Source organism: Hyperolius riggenbachi, chromosome 3, assembly GCF_040937935.1.
Source record: "Hyperolius riggenbachi isolate aHypRig1 chromosome 3, aHypRig1.pri, whole genome shotgun sequence".
Taxonomy (NCBI): domain Eukaryota; kingdom Metazoa; phylum Chordata; class Amphibia; order Anura; family Hyperoliidae; genus Hyperolius; species Hyperolius riggenbachi.
The window spans coordinates 118,413,205-118,433,152 of NC_090648.1; the positions used below are offsets into that span (position 1 = coordinate 118,413,205).

Consider the following 19,948-nt stretch of genomic DNA (forward strand, 5'->3'; position numbering starts at 1 on the left):
TTAACGTTAAAGCCTTATTGTTATTTAGCGTTAAAGCCTTATTGTTATGTAGCGTTAACACACAGAACCCTCTCTATACCTATCCCTAACCCCTAAACCCCCCGGTGGTGCCTAACCCTAACCACCCCCCTGGTGGTGCCTAACCCTAAGACCCACCCCCAGTGGTGCCTACCCTAACCACCCCCCTGGTGGTGCCTAACCCTAACCACCCCCCTGGTGCTGCCTAACCCTAACCACCCCCCTAGTGGTGCCTAACCCTAAGACCCACCCCCAGTGGTGCCTACCCTAACCACCTCCCTGGTGGTGCCTAACCCTAACCACCCCCCTGGTGGTGCCTAACCCTAACCACCCCCCTGATGGTACCTAACCCTAAGACCCCCCTGGTGGTGCCTAATCCTAACCTTGACAGTGTTACATTAAATCCATTCATCGTTTTGCAGTTAAATAACTTCTGCAGTTTGGCTTATGTAGGGCGCTATTGATAAATAACGTTAGTGTGTGCCACTATTGATAAATAACGTTAGTGTGTGCCACTATTGATAAATAACGTTACTGTGTGCCGTTTTTCTTCTTTTTACCCTGTGCGCCATTATTATGCAGTACTAACGATAAATAGCGATAAGCGTATCTTTTTAATACGGCGCCATTTCTATGCATAGGCACTGTGCGCCATTATTCACTGATGGATCATCCAGCATTTACCAGCCCTAGAAAACCTTAGACATAAATGAAAGCTGAAAAAGTTCTACCTCTCTGGCCCATATGCAATTCATTTTTTCTCCTGATTTATCTCCTAGGAGATAATTTTTAATCTTCTCTTTAAAGAGATTCTGTACTGAAAAAAATGTCCCCTGGGAGGTACTTACCTCGGGAGGGGGAAGCCTTAGGGTCCCAATGAGGGATTCCACCTCCCCTGTAACTGCAGGCAATCCAGCGCTGGCTCCCCAAAGTCTCCCGCATTCCTGGCTTGACAAACCTGACAAGCTAGCTTTATTTACCTTCCCTGGCTCCAGCGGGTGGCGCTGTTGTGGCTCTCAGCATGGAAATAGACGGAAATAGCCGATCTCTGTTGGGTCTGCTCTACTACGCAGGCGCAGGAGACTTGCGTCTGCGCAGCAGAGTGACCCGACAGCGGTCGGTTATTTCTGTCTATCTCCTAGCGGAGAGCCGATACTGCGACTGCGCTGGAGGCAGGAAGATAAATATTTACATCTCCGCTGTTCGGAGGGGCACAGCAAGACCGCTGTGGGACACAGGAGGACTGGGGGAAGCTTCGATAGGATCCAGAGGCTTCCCCTACCCGAGGTGAGTACCCCCCGGGGAACTTTATCTCGTTATAGATTTTCTTTAAATCGAAAATGAAAAATTATCTCCTAAGAGGAAACTCAGGTGAAAAAGTGAATTGCATATGGCCCTCTCTGTCTTACATCTGGAGGTCAGAGTGAGATTTCTGAGAACTGACAACTATCATCTGACCTCATTGAGATTACTGAAGAGCAGCAAGTCCATTACAGAAGATTTTGGTAACATGTTGGTAGGTACATTCCGACTACACTATTTTTGTTGTTAGGCTGTTTCTCTGATGGTTCACTGGGGTAATATTTTGCAATTGAGGAAATAAGCTGTGTTTAACTATCATAGCTGACGCTTTGCTTCTTTCTCTCTGTCCTCAAAGGCAATAGGCAACAGAAAATTTTGCACTGCATTTGCAACCAAACCTGTAATTTCAGTGAGAAAGTGAAGGAATGGTCCACGTGGTATTTCTTACCAGACTTAACCAAGGTGGAGACAGAGTAGCCACAGAGAAGGATGAGAGAGCATCTGCAATTGTAATTAAACAGCAGTGGCAACACAAATTAGAGCAGTCATGTTCATAATCCTGTTCTACAAAGAACACTTTCTAGTGCACACTGGAATAGGTGTTTATGCATTTCGGATAAGAATACCTTCCAAAGAAGGTAGCATCTAAAATCAGAATTACAGTCTGCCATAACAGATAAAACCTGTTTTAGTAACTATATTGAAGATATAGTTATCCAAACTTCCTTTGCCTCAAAGGGATGCCAGTTGTGTAAAAAGTACAATTCTAGGCTTCATCTCAACCTGTTACTCAATGATACTTGGACTATTTCTGAGGAAATTCCCTCTTAAGTGTTATGATAAATGGGCACAAGAATTGGGAGACTTGTCAGCTGAGGATTGGATAGATATCCTGCAAAATGTCCCCATGGTCTCTACTAATGCCTCTCAAAAATTGTCACAACTTAATATTATATATAGGAATTTATTAACCCCTAAACGACTTTTCTCTATGAATTATAGAGAAGACCCAATCTGCTACAGGTGCAGTAGAGACCATGGAGACCTGTTACATATGCTCTGGCGCTGCCCCAAGCTACATAGATACTGGGTGGCAGTTTTAGACCTAATTGATACGGTTTCTAAACAGCGTTGTAATAGAACCGTTCAAGTTGGTGTTTTGGGCATGTCCACCGAGCCCAAACTACAGGAACACACCCAGATTATGGTACATCGTCTGTAATTTCAAGCCAGGAAATTAATCCTAATGAACTGGAAGGATTCAAACCCTCCGACGGTTGACATGTGGATTAAACATGTCAACGCATACTTGAAAATGGAAAGACTTATTTATGCTCATAGAAATGCTTTATACAAATTTGATAAAGTTTGGGGAGGCTGGCTGGACATCCCGGGATTACCAGATTTTTCTCTAATTCAGGACAGAATATTTGGTGCCCTTAACCACCCTGGCGTTCTGATTAAATCGCCAGGGTGGCTGCGGGAGGGTTTTTTTTAAATAAAAAAAAAACTATTTCATGCAGCCAACTGAAAGTTGGCTGCATGAAAGCCCACTAGAGGGCGCTCCGGAGGCGTTCTTTCGATCGCCTCCGGCGGCCAGAAGTAACACGGAAGGCCGCAATAAGCGGCCTTCCGTGTTTCGCTTACCTCGTCGCCATGGCGACGAGCGGAGTGACGTCATGGACGTCAGCCGACGTCCTGACGTCAGCCGCCTCCGATCCAGCCCTTAGCGCTGGCCGGAACTGTTTGTTCCGGCTACGCTGGGCTCGGGCGGCTGGGGGGACCCTCTTTCGCCGCTGCACGCGGCGGATCGCCGCGCTGCAGCGGCGATCAGGCAGCACACGCGGCTGGCAAAGTGCCGGCTGCGTGTGCTGCTTTTTATTTCATTAAAATCGGCCCAGCAGGGCCTGAGCGGCAGCCTCTGGCGGTGTTGGACGAGCTGAGCTCGTCCAGACCGCTCAGCAGGTTAACTGAGAGATGGCTGGGGTATTAGCTGTATTCCACTTCTAGAAAGGGCAGAGCAATCTTTCACATTAGTTTTTCCTGCTTTAAGCAATTGGTTATTGGGAAAAAAATTCTATGAGACGGGGGTGTAGGGGCGATTTCACTGTTATAGGTTGAAGTAAACTCCTTGTATGATTTTTTGTATGAAGGATGTTTCTGCTGCATGTATCGACATTTTGATGCAAAATATTTTGTACCTGATTCATTTTCTGTTTAATAAAGGCTGATTTAAAAAAAAAAAGTACAATTCTCCCACAGTTAATATTCAGCATGTACTGGAAGCAGCCATCTTGCATTATGGAATAGCCAATTTAATCAGAAAGGTGTGTAGTGGGAAAATAGCAACATACTGCTTGCAGTGTTATTTGCACTTGGTAGCTCCCTGATATATTTGCTTTAACCTCCTGAGTGTTACGCCGCTCAGGAGGTTTTGCCAGTTTGTGCCCCCCTGTATTATAAATGAGATCCCATGCCTGAAAACCCTCTAGCTAGCACTAGGCTAGCTAGTACAAGTGCCCGGTACCCCCCGATCCCCACCACTCCCCCATTTATACATTACCCAGCCTGGATCCAGCGATCGGCGCAACCTCCCCGCACAGTTCCGGCCTTCACTATGGAGAGGATCGCACATGACGTCGATGACGTCATGCGCAAACACAACCCTCCCCATAGAGAGACCGAAGCTGTGCAAGGAGGCTGCGCAATTGCTGGATCCAGGCGGGATAATGTATTAACGGGGGGGATCGGGGGGTGCCGGGCACTTGTACTAGCTAGCCTAGTGCTAGCTAAAGGCTTTTTAGGCATGGGATCTCATTTATTATGCATAAGGGACTCCTGGGGCCAGAAAGCGGTATGCCCGACACAGTTTCAGGCATACTGCTAAGGAGGTTAAGGACAATCGCATGCCTACTAAAGAGCTTGGTGTGGCAAAGCTTCCTGTCAGCTCAGTGACTGTTAAGGCTACAGGAGAAAATGAAAGTAAACCTATTAACCCCTTCAAGCTTGGGAGTTATGGGCTAGTTAATTGCAGCAGAAGGGAAATGTTGACAGTAGTTCCACTTAATGGACTCAAAACTGCACAGCTAGCACAGCTAAATGGAGGATAGTGAAAACTAAGTGTTTTTAACAATTGACAAACACTTCAATGAATACCAATCTGTGAATGTTTAAATTGATTTTAAGTACTACTGATGAACAAATAATGTAAAACTCCCATGCTGCTCTTGCTTGTGTGTGTAGCCTTTCCCCGTCCCCTGGGAAATTATATATGCTACCACTGGGGACGTTGGAACAGTCAGAACACTTAAACCACGGGACCCCCAACACACAATACATTTCTGGTGTTAAATTTGCTCCTAAATATTTAAATGTGTTTCTGTCCTTCTGACAGTGCACAGTTGTGGGGAGAACCATCTGCTTTTAGTCAAATGCACTTTAATTAGTCAGCGGTTTGATGCTCATCATAGTGAAACTAATTAGCAAATTGTTAATTAATAACAGTTGAAACAGCAATCGGAATCCTAGGGCTTTATTCTTCCAGCTATCTGGATCTTCCACCTTGGCGTACGTCCTGGAAACAGGAAGTGGTACCATGAAGCACTGAGATGCGCCGGGCACAAGTTCTCAATGCAAGTTCAGCTTACATCCTCAGGCACACATTGTACAAAGCACTGAGACGGGAACAGATGCACAGGCAAATGGATAGAGAGAGGGATTAGATAGATGGATACTTAGATACTGTAGATTGAGAAACACTTGAAAAGCATGGCTATGTGCCTTGTACACAGTATACATTATTATTACGCCATGCCAGATTCCATACACCTCCCTTTCAGATGGCAGTCAATCCCAGTCTCCTTCTCAGATGTATAAAGCAAAGAACCCCATTGGATCTTGGTTCTAGTTATCCCATTCTTCCTTTCCTAGTACAGTGTATAAACTCATTCCCACCATCTAAATCATACATGTCAAACTCTGGCCTGCAGGCCAAATCTGGCCCTCAGAGCCATTAAATTTGTTCCTCAAGTGGTTCCCCCACTTTTGCATTGTATTTGGCCCACTCTAGACCACCAGGGAAGCTATATTGGAGGTGAAGCCCTAGAACACTTGGGAAACCATATTGGGGAGAGAAGGGGAAAGCACTAAACACTAGGGGACTGTATAGGGGAAGGAGGGGGCCACCTGGGAACTTTATAAGGGAGGAAGGTGGCCAGTAGACATTGAAGTTGGCCCGCGACTAGGTCTCAGTGTACAATTTTGGCCCACTTTGTATTTGAGTTTGACATCCCTGATCTAGATCTAGATTGCATATTGATTAAAGTGTCCTATGTTAAAGCGGAATATAACCCTGCTCTAAAAAATCTAATTTGCTCTAAAACATTATTTACAGCATATTAAATGCAACTAGCATTTTTTTTTTACTAGTCCATCATTCGAAGGGTTATACACAGAGCCTGAAAGTTCAGTGTAGTGAAATGTGGACGCATCCAAAGTTGTAGATTATGTTATCTTTTGTTTACTTAAATGTATCAAGTGAGGAATATGACACATTCTCTAATGGTGGAGAAGCAGCTCGACACAGACAGAGAGTCAAAGCATGTCTGCCTTCAATACAAAATGAATAAAACCAGTTATTAATAAAATGCAAAGTCAGCTTACAAAGCAAAAAACTGTACTTTTGGGAACTTGTAATTTCTAAACTAATATTAATACTTATGCACAAATTCAAACAGGGCCGGCGCTACCATAGAGGCAAAGGGGGCAATTGCCCCTGGGCCCCAGAGCCTGTAGGGGCCCCCACGGTGTCCCCCCCAACTGTGCTCCCTGGGGACCTGCAGGGTCTTTGGTAGAGCAGTGTCTCACCTGTACTGGCAGGTGCACTCCTCTGTCAGTGTGGCACTCCCATCTTCATCCACCGATAGCTGCATCTTCTCTGTGACCTGTGGCATGTTATTACATAATAACATGCGCTGGGTCACGGGCGAAAGGTGCCCCTGCGAGGATGAAGATGGAAGTGCGGGGCAGAGCCACAGACAGAGGAGTGTGCCAGCCAGCACAGGTGAGACGCTACTCTACCAAAGACTCTGTAGGGCTTCAGGGAGCACAGTTAAGTTAGGAGGTTATGGGGCGGGGGTTAGCAACTGGCTTATGGGCCGGGGGGTAGGATTTTGGCTGCAACAATGGGCCCCTACTGTCACTTTTTTGGGGGGGTGTCTTTTGGGGCCCCTCTGTTAATTTTGTCCAGGGGCCCCATTGGTACTAGAACCGGCCTTGAATGCAAATATGATAACCGTATGGCATATAAAAAGTAAGAAAACATGTTTTTATTGAATATTATGTCAGGGTATTAAACCGCTTTAAAGTGGTATGAAACTCAGCATTTCTTCTTTACTCTAAAATATTATTTACAGCATAAAATCCACTACCACTAAAAAATTGTAACAGAACAGCATTTAAACAGTTAAACAGGACTTTTTTCTTCAGTGGAAAGCTCATTTGCAGCTTCTGGACACATCCAAAGGGATTCATCTGAAAATGGCGCCTGCGAATAATGGCGCACGGTGTTGCCGCTAATCCATTTGTTGCTTATCGCTATTTAACGTTAAAGCCTTATCGTTATATATCTCTGTTTATTTTATTGAAAATTAGCTTTAACATTCTATCATTATTTATCGTTTTAAAAAGGGGTGATAGAAAAGGTATACCTAACCCTACTCTCACACAGAACCCTCTCTGTACCTATCCCTAACCCCTAGACCCCCGTGGTGGTGCCTAACCGGGCCCTAACCACCCCCTGGTGGTGCCTAACCCTAAGACCTCCCTGGTGGTGCCTAACCCTACATCTCCCCTGGTGGTGCCTAACCCTAAGACCTCTCTGGTGGTGCCTAACCCTTAATCTCCCCTGGTGGTGCCTAACCCTAAGACCTCCCTGGTGGTGCCTAACCCTAAGACCCCCCTGGTGGTGCCTAACCCTAAGACCTCCCTGGTGGTGCCTAACCCTAAGACCCCCCTGGTGGTGCCTAACCCTAAGACCCCCCGGTGGTGCCTAACCCTAAATCTCCCCTGGTGGTGCCTAACCCTAAATCTCCCCTGGTGGTGCCTAACCCTAACCTTGACAGTGTTACATTAAATCCATTCACCATTTTGCAGTTAACCCTCCTGGCGGTATAAAAAATTCCGCCAGGAGGCAGCGCAGCAGTTTTTTTTTTTTTCATGTAGCAAGCCCAGGGCTCGCTACATGATAGCCGCTGCTCAGCGGCATCCCCCCGCCCGCTTCAATCGCTTTAACATTCTATCATTATTTATCGTTTTAAAAAGGGGTGATAGAAAAGGTATACCTAACCCTACTCTCACACAGAACCCTCTCTGTACCTATCCCTAACCCCTAGACCCCCGTGGTGGTGCCTAACCGGGCCCTAACCACCCCCTGGTGGTGCCTAACCCTAAGACCTCCCTGGTGGTGCCTAACCCTACATCTCCCCTGGTGGTGCCTAACCCTAAGACCTCTCTGGTGGTGCCTAACCCTTAATCTCCCCTGGTGGTGCCTAACCCTAAGACCTCCCTGGTGGTGCCTAACCCTAAGACCCCCCTGGTGGTGCCTAACCCTAAGACCTCCCTGGTGGTGCCTAACCCTAAGACCCCCCTGGTGGTGCCTAACCCTAAGACCCCCCGGTGGTGCCTAACCCTAAATCTCCCCTGGTGGTGCCTAACCCTAAATCTCCCCTGGTGGTGCCTAACCCTAACCTTGACAGTGTTACATTAAATCCATTCACCATTTTGCAGTTAACCCTCCTGGCGGTATAAAAAATTCCGCCAGGAGGCAGCGCAGCAGTTTTTTTTTTTTCATGTAGCAAGCCCAGGGCTCGCTACATGATAGCCGCTGCTCAGCGGCATCCCCCCGCCCGCTTCAATCGCCTTCGGTGATCTCCGATCAGGAAATCCCTTTCAAAGAATGACGGGGCGGGATGACGTCGTGACGTCATTGGGAGTCCCGATCCACCCCTCGGCGCTGCCTGGCATTGATTGGCCAGGCAGCGCACGGGGTCTGGGGGGGGTGCGCTGCAATGGATAGCGGCGATCGGGCACGGGGCGGCGGCGATCGGTGTGCTGGCGCAGCTAGCAAAGTGCTAGCTGCGTCCAGCAAAAAAAAATTATGTAAATCGGCCCAGCAGGGCCTGAGCGGCACCCTCCGGCGGCTTACCCCATGTCATACACGGGGTTACCGCTAAGGAGGTTAAATAACGTCTGCTGTTTGGCATATGAACGGCGCTATTGATAAACAACGTTACTGTGTGCCGTTTTTCTTCTTTTTTTCCCTGTGCGCCATTATTCTGCAGTACTAACGATAAATAGCGATAAGCGTATCTTTTTAATGCCGGGCCATTTTTATGCGTAGGCGCTGTCCGCAATTATTCACTGATCCGACATCCAATGATGTGATAACATTATCCTTTGTTTACATGTCTTTGTCAGATACATTTAGTATTCAGCCAGCTGTGTGCTGAAACTGAACTGCAGTGAGCTGAGAAGTAGAGAGAGATGAGAAATTATCTCTAGATAGATTTTAATATATAAATGCAGCAGCTATGCAATAAAACGAAATGGCAGCTTTCAGAGCTGATAAACTGTACTATGGGGACACAAAAGCAACTATGGTAACTGATTGGCTAACAAAAAGTAGGAAAACACATTTTTATTAAATGTTATGTCAGAGTCTTATCCCACTTTAACTATACTATGAAACAGGCTTCTCATATGTAATAAGGCAATCTCCTTCTCAAAGGCATAAGTTAGAGAACCCCATTGGGTCTTGGTTCTAGGTACCCCACTCCCTCTTTTTCTAGCATAGTGTATAACCTCATTCACTCCATTTATATCTAGGTTGTATAGGGACAGTGGTGTCACTACATATCATGTGGCTCCCCAGCAAAACATTAATAGAGCCCCGCCTCAATATTCACACCCCTTCTCTTACCTCCGCTCGTGGCCCTTACAGTCTTCTTTCAAGGGTGGCCATCATCCTTTACACTTTACGATTGTAGCCATCATGATCTTTATACCTATAACAAGTGTAGCCACAAAACACCTGACCTGGATGATGGACTCAGAGAGTGAAGGTTAGTAGTTGAGGGCCCCTGCCTACTTTGGGCCCCCTGGTATTGCAGGAGATGCTCCCTTACAGTTACACCCATGAATAGCAATCAAAGTGACCTATATTAGCTATACTACTGTACTATAAACAGACTTCACATATATAGTAAGCCATTGAGATGGATGTATAATGAAATGCTTCTCCACGGGTTCTCCTGTGCATTGCCATCCCTAGTTATTACTTGTTTAGCCAGTCGCCCCCAAGGGGTTTTACCCTAACGGACCAGAGCAATTTTCACCTGTCAGTGCTCCTTCCTTTTATTCCCTAATAACTTTATTACTACTTATCACAACAAAATTATCTATACCTCGTTTTTTTTGGCCACAAATTAGGCTTTCTGTGGGTAGTACATTTTGCTAAGATTTTTTTTTATTCTAAATGTGTTTTAACGGAAAAATAAGAAAATAATGGAAAAAAATCATTATTTCTCAGTTTTCGTCCATTATAGTTTTAAAATTAAACATTAACCTGTGGATAAAACCAACACATTTTATTTGCCCAGTTGTCCCGATTATTAAACTGTTTAAATTATGTCCCTATCACAATGTATGGCGACAATATATTATTTGGAAGTATAGGTGTTATTTTACTGTTTTGTTTTGTTTTTTGTCCGGTCCATAATTCCAAGCCCCATGTAGTAAAGTAAAAGTAATTTTCCCTCATAAAGTATAGATTAAAAAAGCTTAGTCCCTAAGGCAACTATTTATGTATTTTTCTTAAAGAGACACTGAAGCGAAAAAAAAAATTATGATATTATGATTTGTATGTGTAGTACAGCTAAGAAATAAAACATTAAGATCAGATACATCAGTGTAATTGTTTCCAGTACAGGAAGAGTTAAGAAACTCCAGTTGTTATCTCTATGCAAAAAAGCCATTCATTTCTACGACTTTCAAAAGTCGTGGAGAGGGCTGTCTTCTGACTTTTATTATCTCGACTGTTTACTTTTTATCTGCCAGAGGAGAGGTCATTAGTTCACAGACTGCTCTGAAAGAATCATTTTGAATGCTGAGTGTTGTGTAATCTGCACATATTATAGAATGATGCAATGTTAGAAAAAACACTATATACCTGAAAATAAAAATATGAGAATATTTTCTTTGCTGCTAATCTTCTAGTAATTATTCATAGTACACAACCAATTCATTATATCATATATTTTTTTTCGCTTCAGTGTCTCTTTAAACTGATTTTTTTTTACAAGTGTTTTTTTTTTAAAGGGGGGGGGGGGGCTTTGGAACTGTCAGTTATTAATTTTTTCATATTGTGTATGCTTGTATGTGCCTGTATGTGTAATTTTACTTTTTGGCCACAAGATGGCGCTAGTGAACACTTTCCTGTTATAGGAAGAGTTCACTTTTTTTTAACATTTTACTAACTGTGACTGTTTCCTGTTTTTGTGAATGGACGCGGCCGCTGTTCATGGTCACATCCATTCCTTCCAGGCATTGCGACTGGATAGAGGACCCCAATCGCTGAACAGGGAATCCTGATGGAAACAGCGGCGGTAGCGGTGCGTACATGTGCGGAGTGGCGGCGGGAATGCGCGACTTGCCGTTAAATGGTTAGACAATCATCCACTGTCAGTTGCCCAGTCGAGACTCGGGCGAAACTAGAATATGAAACCGTGTTGCCACCGCCACTACTTGAAGTTGTAATTTTATTGATAATGTGATAACGTAATTTAATGTCATGCAAATAAATCGAGAATAGTCACGGGCTGTTCAATTTCAGTATATCATATGTAATTAGTCAAAAACAGCCAAAGGAGGACATTTTAACACATTTTTGGGATGCCTGCAGGACGGTGGAAACCATGCTGAAAAAGAAGACATGTCCTTCTTATGGAGGAAGTCTGGTCACCCTAGGAAAGGGGCACTCATAGTTGCCTGGTAAGCAGTTGGGAGCATCAGAGTTTTGCTGCATGGTAGGAGTTTGTAGCATAAACAAGATAACTGGCACCCTGCCCTATGCAGCACAGCTTTGAATGGTGGGATGATGCACCAGCCTAGAATAGCAGGTGATCACCCTCAGGACAGCTCTGACACAGATGTGGTTGCTGATTGAACCATCCCGGATAGCTCCTGTCACTAGTAAGGCAGTGAGAACCTGCCAGCGTGGAAAGCCATTGATTGCTGTTGCCATTACTGACACAAGACTTTATAGTTTGTTACTATAGCCGTTATCCCAAGTGTTAATACACGTGATTTCTTGCATGAAAAAAATCTACACTTCTGCAGATTAATTGTTTTACAGAGGTTCTCCTCAGTAAAAAAAAAATCATAACTCCAAACTGTCCCTCTTTTGGAGGGACATTCCTTCTTTGGGAACCCAGACCCTCTGTCCCTCTTTCTTCCTCGTGTGTCCCTCTTTCAGGACTCATGTACAGAAATATGTAAATACATGTATTTTTCTACTGAAAAACTATCTTTAATATACTCTAAATGTTATTTATGTCCCTTAAATTCATATACAGTATTTACGGTAATATTTTCAAACGTTAATATGACGGACAATGAGCTGGGATACAAAGGACCAGTGTAGTTTTAATTATAAAACAACATGTTTTTCCTATTAAATCTTTATGGTATGTATGACTAGGGATGTGTTAGGGCGTGGCTATGGGTGTGGCCTAAGTGTCCCTCTTTCTTATCTCAAAATGCTGGGAGGTATGAAGAAGTAAAGTGCAAGCTCCCGTGTCCTCATTTGACTTTCCTCTGAAGGCAGCCCCAACTTATAAAACAGGATCCTTTCCAAGTTTGTAAGTCCATTTTGTTTGTAAGTCCAGCATGCATTGCACAGATTGAGGATAAATGATTTACTTTTGGGCAAATCTGAATTGAGATATAGCATATACAAAATGTTTTTTTGTTGTTTCTAATGTGCTGTAAACAACTTTTAAACAGTTCATGCAATGCTGTAACAAGTGACAAGAGAAATAAGTAATAAAAAAAAAAAAAAAGCATAGAACATTTTGTACAGGAGAACAACTTTGTTTATAAGTATGAGACGTCTGTAGCTTAAGTGTTTGTAAGTAGGGGGATATCTGCATTTCATTTGACAGTACAGGCTCTTCAGCGACTCCCACAGATAGAACTTGTTATGTCGCCAGCCAACAGAATTCTACATTTATACCAGTGAAATAAAATATACCCTAAACACTGCAAATGTCAGCTGAAGTCTGAGTGCTGAGCCTTTCTGTTGACATCATACAGCAGAGGATCCCGAATGACTCCTCAGAACCAACATGTGGAGGGACTCCTTCTCCGCTTAGACTCCTTCTTTCAGTTTTTCTGGGTCTGTGGCTAAATGTATAGAGGCAGAGGATCAGCAGGACTGCCAGGCAATGTGCATTGTTTAACCACCCTGGCGTTCTATTAAGATCGCCAGGGCGGCTGCGGGAGGGTTTTTTTTTTAATTAAAAAAAAACGATTTCATGCAGCCAACTGAAAGTTGGCTGCATGAAAGCCTACTAGAGGGCGCTCTGGATGGGTTCTTCTGATCGCCTCCGGCGACCAGAAGTAACAAGGAAGGCTGCAATGAGCAGCCTTCCTTGTTTCGCTTACCTCGTCGCCATGGCGTCCTGACGTCAGCCGCCTCCGATCCAGCCCTTAGCGCTGGCCGGAACTGTTTGTTCCGGCTACACTGGGCTCAGGCGGCTGGGGGGACCCTCTTTCGCCGCTGCACGCGGCGGATCGCCGCGCTGCGGCGGCGATCAGGTAGCACACGTGGCTGGCAAAGTGCTGGCTGCGTGTGCTGCTTTTTATTCCATGCAAATCGGCCCAGCAGGGCCTGAGTGGCAGCCTCCGGCGGTAATGGACGAGCTGAGCTCCTCCATACCGCCCGGCTGGTTAAAGGGCAATAAATATGGCAGCCTCCATATCCCCCTGACTTCAGGTGTCCTTTAATATGCCTCTTACCTTACTTTTTTGTTTTTCATGTGCTTAAAGAGTAACTGTCGGGCATAAAATCAAAAATCAATTCTTTATTTTTATCTGGTAAACAAGTAATAAGGATGTTAATCAGGCAATCCAAAAGTTAAAATCACTATTACTTTTCTTGTTGATAAATTATCATTCCCCAGTTTACACGACTCTTATTTGGTACACAGAAAATTTGGTACACAAAAGAGAAGTTGCAGGGCAGGCTGGGTTGTCTTTTTTTGCTTCTCTACTTCCCCTCAGACTTAACTAATGCAGCCTGATTGGCGGAAGCCTCTTTCCCTCCTGTCTTCCCCTCCCACACCTCTGTTCCTCTCTGATTGGCCAAAATTTCTCAGGCTGAAACAATGCACTTGAGGAGACTAGGGGTGGTTATTACATCACGACTGGCTTCAAAATAGCCACAGTAAATATGGAAACTGTCTAGAATAGGATTATCTACTTTTCCTTTATAAAATTCACAGGAATCTTAACGTGGACAGTGCAATACTTATGTTATGTAAGTAGAGCAAGTATTTATCTACTTATTTTTGGGTTTTTTTTTCCTGAGATAGTATGGCTAACAGCTCCTCTTTAAAAGGTTTAATATAGTAAGGGAAAAAAATATGAGCCCTGACTCGCAAGCTAGCATGCGCAGGCAGTGTAAAGCAATTTTACCAATACTAAGGCCAGGGGAGCACCACCCGTTGACCTTATAGTGGTACTTGCATTCCAGGATAATGTATGCGTTGTTATGGTAACAACCAGCATAATGCACATTACCATAGCAACATCCCCAGGTAACGCTCATGTTGCTATGGAAACACGCATTACCATAGCAGCACATACCTAATCTGCAAGGTATGTGATGCTAATGGTTTAAAGGGTGGTGCTCCGGCCGGCATAAATAGCCGTAAAATTGCTGTATGCTGTCCCTGTGAGATGACTCCTAAGAAATGTTTTACAAACCACGGTTAATATATCTTACTTTTATGGATTCCCGCGGCTGACATTGTTATTACAGCTGAGCCTCTAGTGCAGCTTTGGAATTTCATGCAGAGGGGTAGCTGCTGGGGGAACAGCCCCTGCATCCACAGGGGAGCCCAGGGCCATGCGGGGCCCCCAACTTTTTACACTCCTTCCAGTATAGGCCCACAGAGCAGCATCCCAGACAGTGACATAACTACACATCATGCCCCCTCCCCTAGCAAGACTTTGATGGGGCCCCCCAGTGGTCACACCCATTCCCTTGTGTAACCCTGGTGACCCTTATAGTCTGGTGGCCACCTTGCAGGGGTCATAAAACAAGTATGGACATTATAATCTTCAAACCTGTAACAAGTGTAGCTGCAAAAACACCTGATCTGAAGGATGAACCCGTTTATTAAAGGGAATGATGTATTACCGTAATTGGAGGCCACTTACGGCTATGGGCCCCCCTACGGTGTCATGGACTGCTCCCCTGTAGTTACGCCTCTGCCCCGATAACAGGTGCTGTTGTGGCCTGCTGTGCTTCAACAGACAGGATCTTCTCCTTTCCGGCAATTACAATATCAACCTAAAAATGCATAAACCCCAAAAGGACTGCTAATCTTGCTGAATGCCTGGGGAATATATAGGGATAACTGTAGATTATCAAGGAGTGCAGTACGTATGGTAAGAGAGAGCTCTAGGGATGGTCGGAAATGCCAATTTCCGATTCCGCGGTAAATCTGCATTCCATTGCCAATTACTGCTACTGCGACCGATTCCGCTTTCCGCTACCAATTTCCGCATTCCGATGCGGATTTCCGCCGGAAATCGCGAAAATTTCTGCCGAATTTAACATCGATTTTCTCAAAAACTATAATGTCTTTTTGAAAACTTTTTTTTATATCTTGTTCACAAGACTCTGTTTAATAAACTCTGAAAATGTGGTGTTGCTAGGACTTAAGGGGGCTTTGCTATTAACCGCTAAAGTTGCCAGATTTTTACTGTAATGTAAAATGCAGAAAATTCACATTATCCGATATGCAGTCATTTTACGCCAATCAGAAGACGTAGAATGAATAAGCCGATCAGAGAATGCGGAAATTTCCGCCTAAATTCCCATTCTCTGATTGGTTTATTCATTCTGAGTCTTCTGATTGGCTTAAAATTACCACATATCGGATAATGCGGTTTTTCTGCATTTTACATTACAGTAAAAATCCGCCGACTTTAGCGGTTAATAGCAAAGCCCCTGTAAGTCCTAGAGACACCACATTTTCAGGGTTTATTAAACTGAATCTTGTGAACAAGATGCAAAAAAGTTTTCAAGAAGACCTTCTAGTTTTTGAGAAAATCGATGTCCGGCGGAAATCCGCGAAAATCCACCTACCACTCTTGTATTACCGATTTCCGCATTCCGATGCGGAAATGCAATTTCCGATCGGAAATGCGGAAATTGCATTTCCGCGGAATCCAAATGAGCATCCCTATCTCTCATCAGTAGAGGGAAATAAAGATGAATGCGCTTTTCATGCTGTGAGATGCGGCACAATGTTTGGGTGGCCTCCTCTATGTAGGCAGATACAGCCGTTAGAGTCACAGAGCTGCAGAGGACCATCTCTCTCTCTCTCTCTCTCTCTCTCTCTCTCTAGCCATGGGAAATACAGTTCAGCACTGATGGCCAGGTAAGTACATCAGACAGGTGGAAGGAGAATGAGATGTGGCAATCCAGTGTGATAAATAAATTATTGCAAACCGAGGCAGACAGAACTCACACTGGGTAAAAAGATTCAGAATACATTTGAAAAAATGGCACGTCATTTATGACAAGAGAGTACATAGATAGGTCAAAACAGATGATACTGACTGTTCAAAAGAGATGAGAAGAAAGATCATCTATGCACTAGAGTTGGACCACTGAAAGTGTGAGAGTCATATCTCACTGCGCTCTACAGGGGGCGACACAAACACACAGGATCTCTGTAGAGGGCGTTTGTGTTCTGAAGTAAGGAACTCTACTGGAGGAGCTTTATGCTGTTCTAGGACATGAACATGTTCTTTTTCTAAATCAGATAAAAGAGACCAAGCCAAAAAGACTTAACTGTATGTACTTTTTATATAAGGAATCAGGGTTGTACTGAGCAACAGGCACACTAGGTTCAAGCCTAGAGGCTCCAGGGGGCTGAGATGCGGCTGTTGCAGCTTTTCAAACTTGTTCTTAGTCTGAAGAGTCTGAAGAAGACTTACTAGCTGAAAGCTTACTTTTTTTTTTTTAATTAGCCAATAAACTAGAGCTTTTATTTTACAGAAAGGAAGTTTTGAATCAGGATAATAATCCTGATTTAAAGCTTGATGTCTGTAACATACAAGCTCTAGTTTCCAGCAATACTTAGCTACTAAGAAAAGGAATTGCACATACGGTGTTACTCTTCCTCCTGCCTCTACCCCCTCCCCTTGCTGTACAGCCCTGAGACACAGGCTGGGGGCTGGAATGATTTGTCTGTGATCTGTCCACATAAGAGCAGTTTGCTAGCAAGTAAGGATTAAAGCATGCCAGCAAACTAGCCAAGTACATCTGTAGGTACGTTTTCTTCAATAGTAGCACAGTCATTTGGACAATTTGCTCTGCTCAAAAGTCTCTGAGTTTTGTTTGTGATGATTTGGTTCCTATCATTGCTGAACTAGTTAGCCTTAACTTTATCACCAGGACAAACATATCTAAAGCTCGCCAATGCCACACAAATATTGATTTTGATCAACATCAACCAAGTGAGCCCCACCAGACAGCTATCATGCTACATGTGTGCCCTCCCCCCCCCAAAAAAAAAAAAAATAAATAAACTGGAGATGCCACAGAGGACGTGAGGAGCCTCTGAGGATCCAAAAACTTCCCTCGTCTTAGGTAAGAAGCTAACTTTTTATTTCAATCTACCTCAGGTACAATGCAAAGGAACAAGTACTGCAGGGCCGGATTTACCATAAGGCACTGTAGGCCTATGACAGCATTAGCTGCTGCTAGTTGTGCTTCTGAGATTGATCTTTGGAAACCGACCTCGTCTTGTGTTCTGACCATCCTCAGATTGCTGCCTGTACCAACCCTTTTTGCCTGGATTTTGATTTTGCTGTATTGCTGCCTGGTTTGAACTTCTGCCTGTATCTGATTATCCTGAAGATTACCGCCTGGACGACCTTTGCCTGTTCCCTGCCTGCCACATAGGAATTGATGTCCTGCAGCAGAAACTGACGGGCGCTTAGTTACCAGATTTTAAACATTCTGGGGTAAAATTCTCCAGATTTGTCCTGCGGTCTATGACGCAGCGGTAAAATACCTGTATCCTGTTCTGCAGAACTTGACAGTGAAGAGGACAAACAGTGTGGATGTGGGACTGCAGGTAGGGCCAGTGCATCAATGTAGGCAAGAAGGCCCTCTGACCTCCTCCTTAACTTGCGCACACCACGGGGCCCTGCGCAATAGCAGCATTGTTATGTCACCTGTCCCAGCAGCCAGCACGCTGCCTGCTCCTGGACTTCTTCCTGCTACCTGCCTCTTGTGACCCGCGCATGTGCTTACACTTACTTATAACATGCGCTGGTCACAAGAGACAGCAGTAAGAAGACAGGAGAAGTGCGCTGGCCTCCAGTACAGATAAGGTACGATGCTGGCATTGTGCAGGGAAGCACATGGGGGTGGGGGTTGGTGGCAGTTGGTTTGGGGGCCCAAGGGGGCTGAGTTTGCTGGGGGGGTGTCCAAGTTATCTTTGCCCTGGTGCCCCATCGGACCTTGAACTGGCCCTGACTGTAGAAGGGATATGTAACTCAGGGATAGTCACAAATGGAGGCAGAGACGGCCAGCTGCAGGATCCAGCCAAAATGCAACATAAAAAGAGCATGATTACAAAAGAAGATATACCATAACTGAATTAATACAGATGTGGCAGTTTGCGTTAATGGTCTGTGTCCAGAAACAGCCCTGTCTGGATAAGTCAGAAGAAAATGTGTCTGGGGAAGGAAACAGCATCTGAGCCTCTATTAAACACTTCTGTCTCAGGATATAACAGTGCATTTCTAATGCAGGTATCTACTGAGTCATTTTAAATTGAAGCATCTCCATGTGCAAACAACTACCTTTATCATCATCTAAATCCTTTCCTGGACTTTTAGGAAGGGCTTGATATTAGAACTTCACAACAGTAAACAACAGATGTCTATGTTAAAAACGCTGTCAGCAATAAGCCGACAGAATCCCATTTGAAGAACTGGAATACCGCAGGATGAGAAATCTGCCTCACCCTTCAAGGAAACTTCAGGCTGCAGCAAATTAGCGCAGGCTGTCAGCGGAACAAGTCTGTAACACCCACACAATAACGCCAAGCTCCTGGTGAGTATTGCTTGTTATGTATCAAGAGTTAATGCTGACTACTAAACTCCAAGTAACTGACAGCAAATAAAAGATCCTTTATTATTTAATGATACCTTCTCCTTATCCATAAAACAATACAGGACGGAGGCTTCATTTTAATTTTGTGTAAAGTAACACAATATTCTAGGTCATTCATTTTGTTTAAATGTAATGAGGTGGTATAAAGTAATATGAACCTGCAGGAATGCTGGACTGCGGACTGGGGAGGCAATGCACAAAACACGAAAGATTCTGAAGCTGCACTGCTATTGAGTGCTCTGGAGAGGTTTGCTGAGGTCTGGTACTTCACAATGGAGATACTCGTTAAAAACTTTGTGTTCTCCCAAACTGTTTTATTGCTGGCAATATCTGCTTCCATTCACAATGGGACTGCACTTTAAAGCACAGAGTATGCCTGGGAAAATGAAAATGATGGTATGGTTCTCTGTGCAATTTTTTGGCCTACAAAGGCCATCTGGACTGCTAGGTGTACTAGGCCATCTAGACTACTAGACTATCTGGACTGCTAGGTATACTAGACCATCTGGACTGCTAAGTATACTAGGCCATCTGGACTGCTAAGTATACTAGGCCATCTTGACTGCTAGGTATACTAAGTCATATTTACTTCTTGGAGTACTAGGCCTTCTGAACTGCTAGCTGTACTAGGCCATCTAGACTGCTAGGTATACAAGGCCATCTGGACTATTAGATATACTAGACTATCTGGACTGCTAGGTATACTAGTCTATCTGGACTGCCAGGTGTACTAGGCCATCTGGACTGCCAGGTATACTAGGTCATCTGGATCGCTAGGTATATCTGGACTGATGGGTATTCTAGGCCATCTGGACTGTTAGTTATACTAGGCTACCTGGAATGCTATGTATACTAGATCACAGTCCCGTTTCTATTGGCGTGCAAATAGTGTAATCAATCACCTGGGGCGCCGGACTGAGCAGCAGGAGGGGGGCGCATCGGGGGGGGGGGGGGGGGGGTTTCATAGCCCCGCATCCTCTATCTGCTTCCTCTCCCAAGCGTCCGTCGTGTTGGTAACAGCACCTCCATGTGATGACGTGACCGCATGTCTTCACTGGGGTTAGCAATGTGACAGACGCCGGGACAGGAAGAAGATAGAGGCTACAGGGGATCGCTGAAGGATGGTGAGTTACAACTACGCTATAC

General features: G+C 44.6%; 1 protein-coding gene across 5 annotated transcripts in view; it reads left to right on the forward strand.

The window, feature by feature from the left end:
- Positions 1–19,948, forward strand: part of LRRTM4 (leucine rich repeat transmembrane neuronal 4) — a 1,103,072-nt gene that overhangs the window by 736,950 nt on the left and 346,174 nt on the right. The window contains exon 4 of one of the 5 annotated variants that reach the window (XM_068274825.1): positions 16,017–16,049. The exons of the other annotated variants lie outside the window; for them this stretch is intronic. Within the exon in view, the coding sequence (XP_068130926.1) occupies positions 16,017–16,049 (33 nt within the window). The remainder of the gene's footprint in view (positions 1–16,016; positions 16,050–19,948) is intronic. 5 annotated transcript variants of the gene reach the window in all.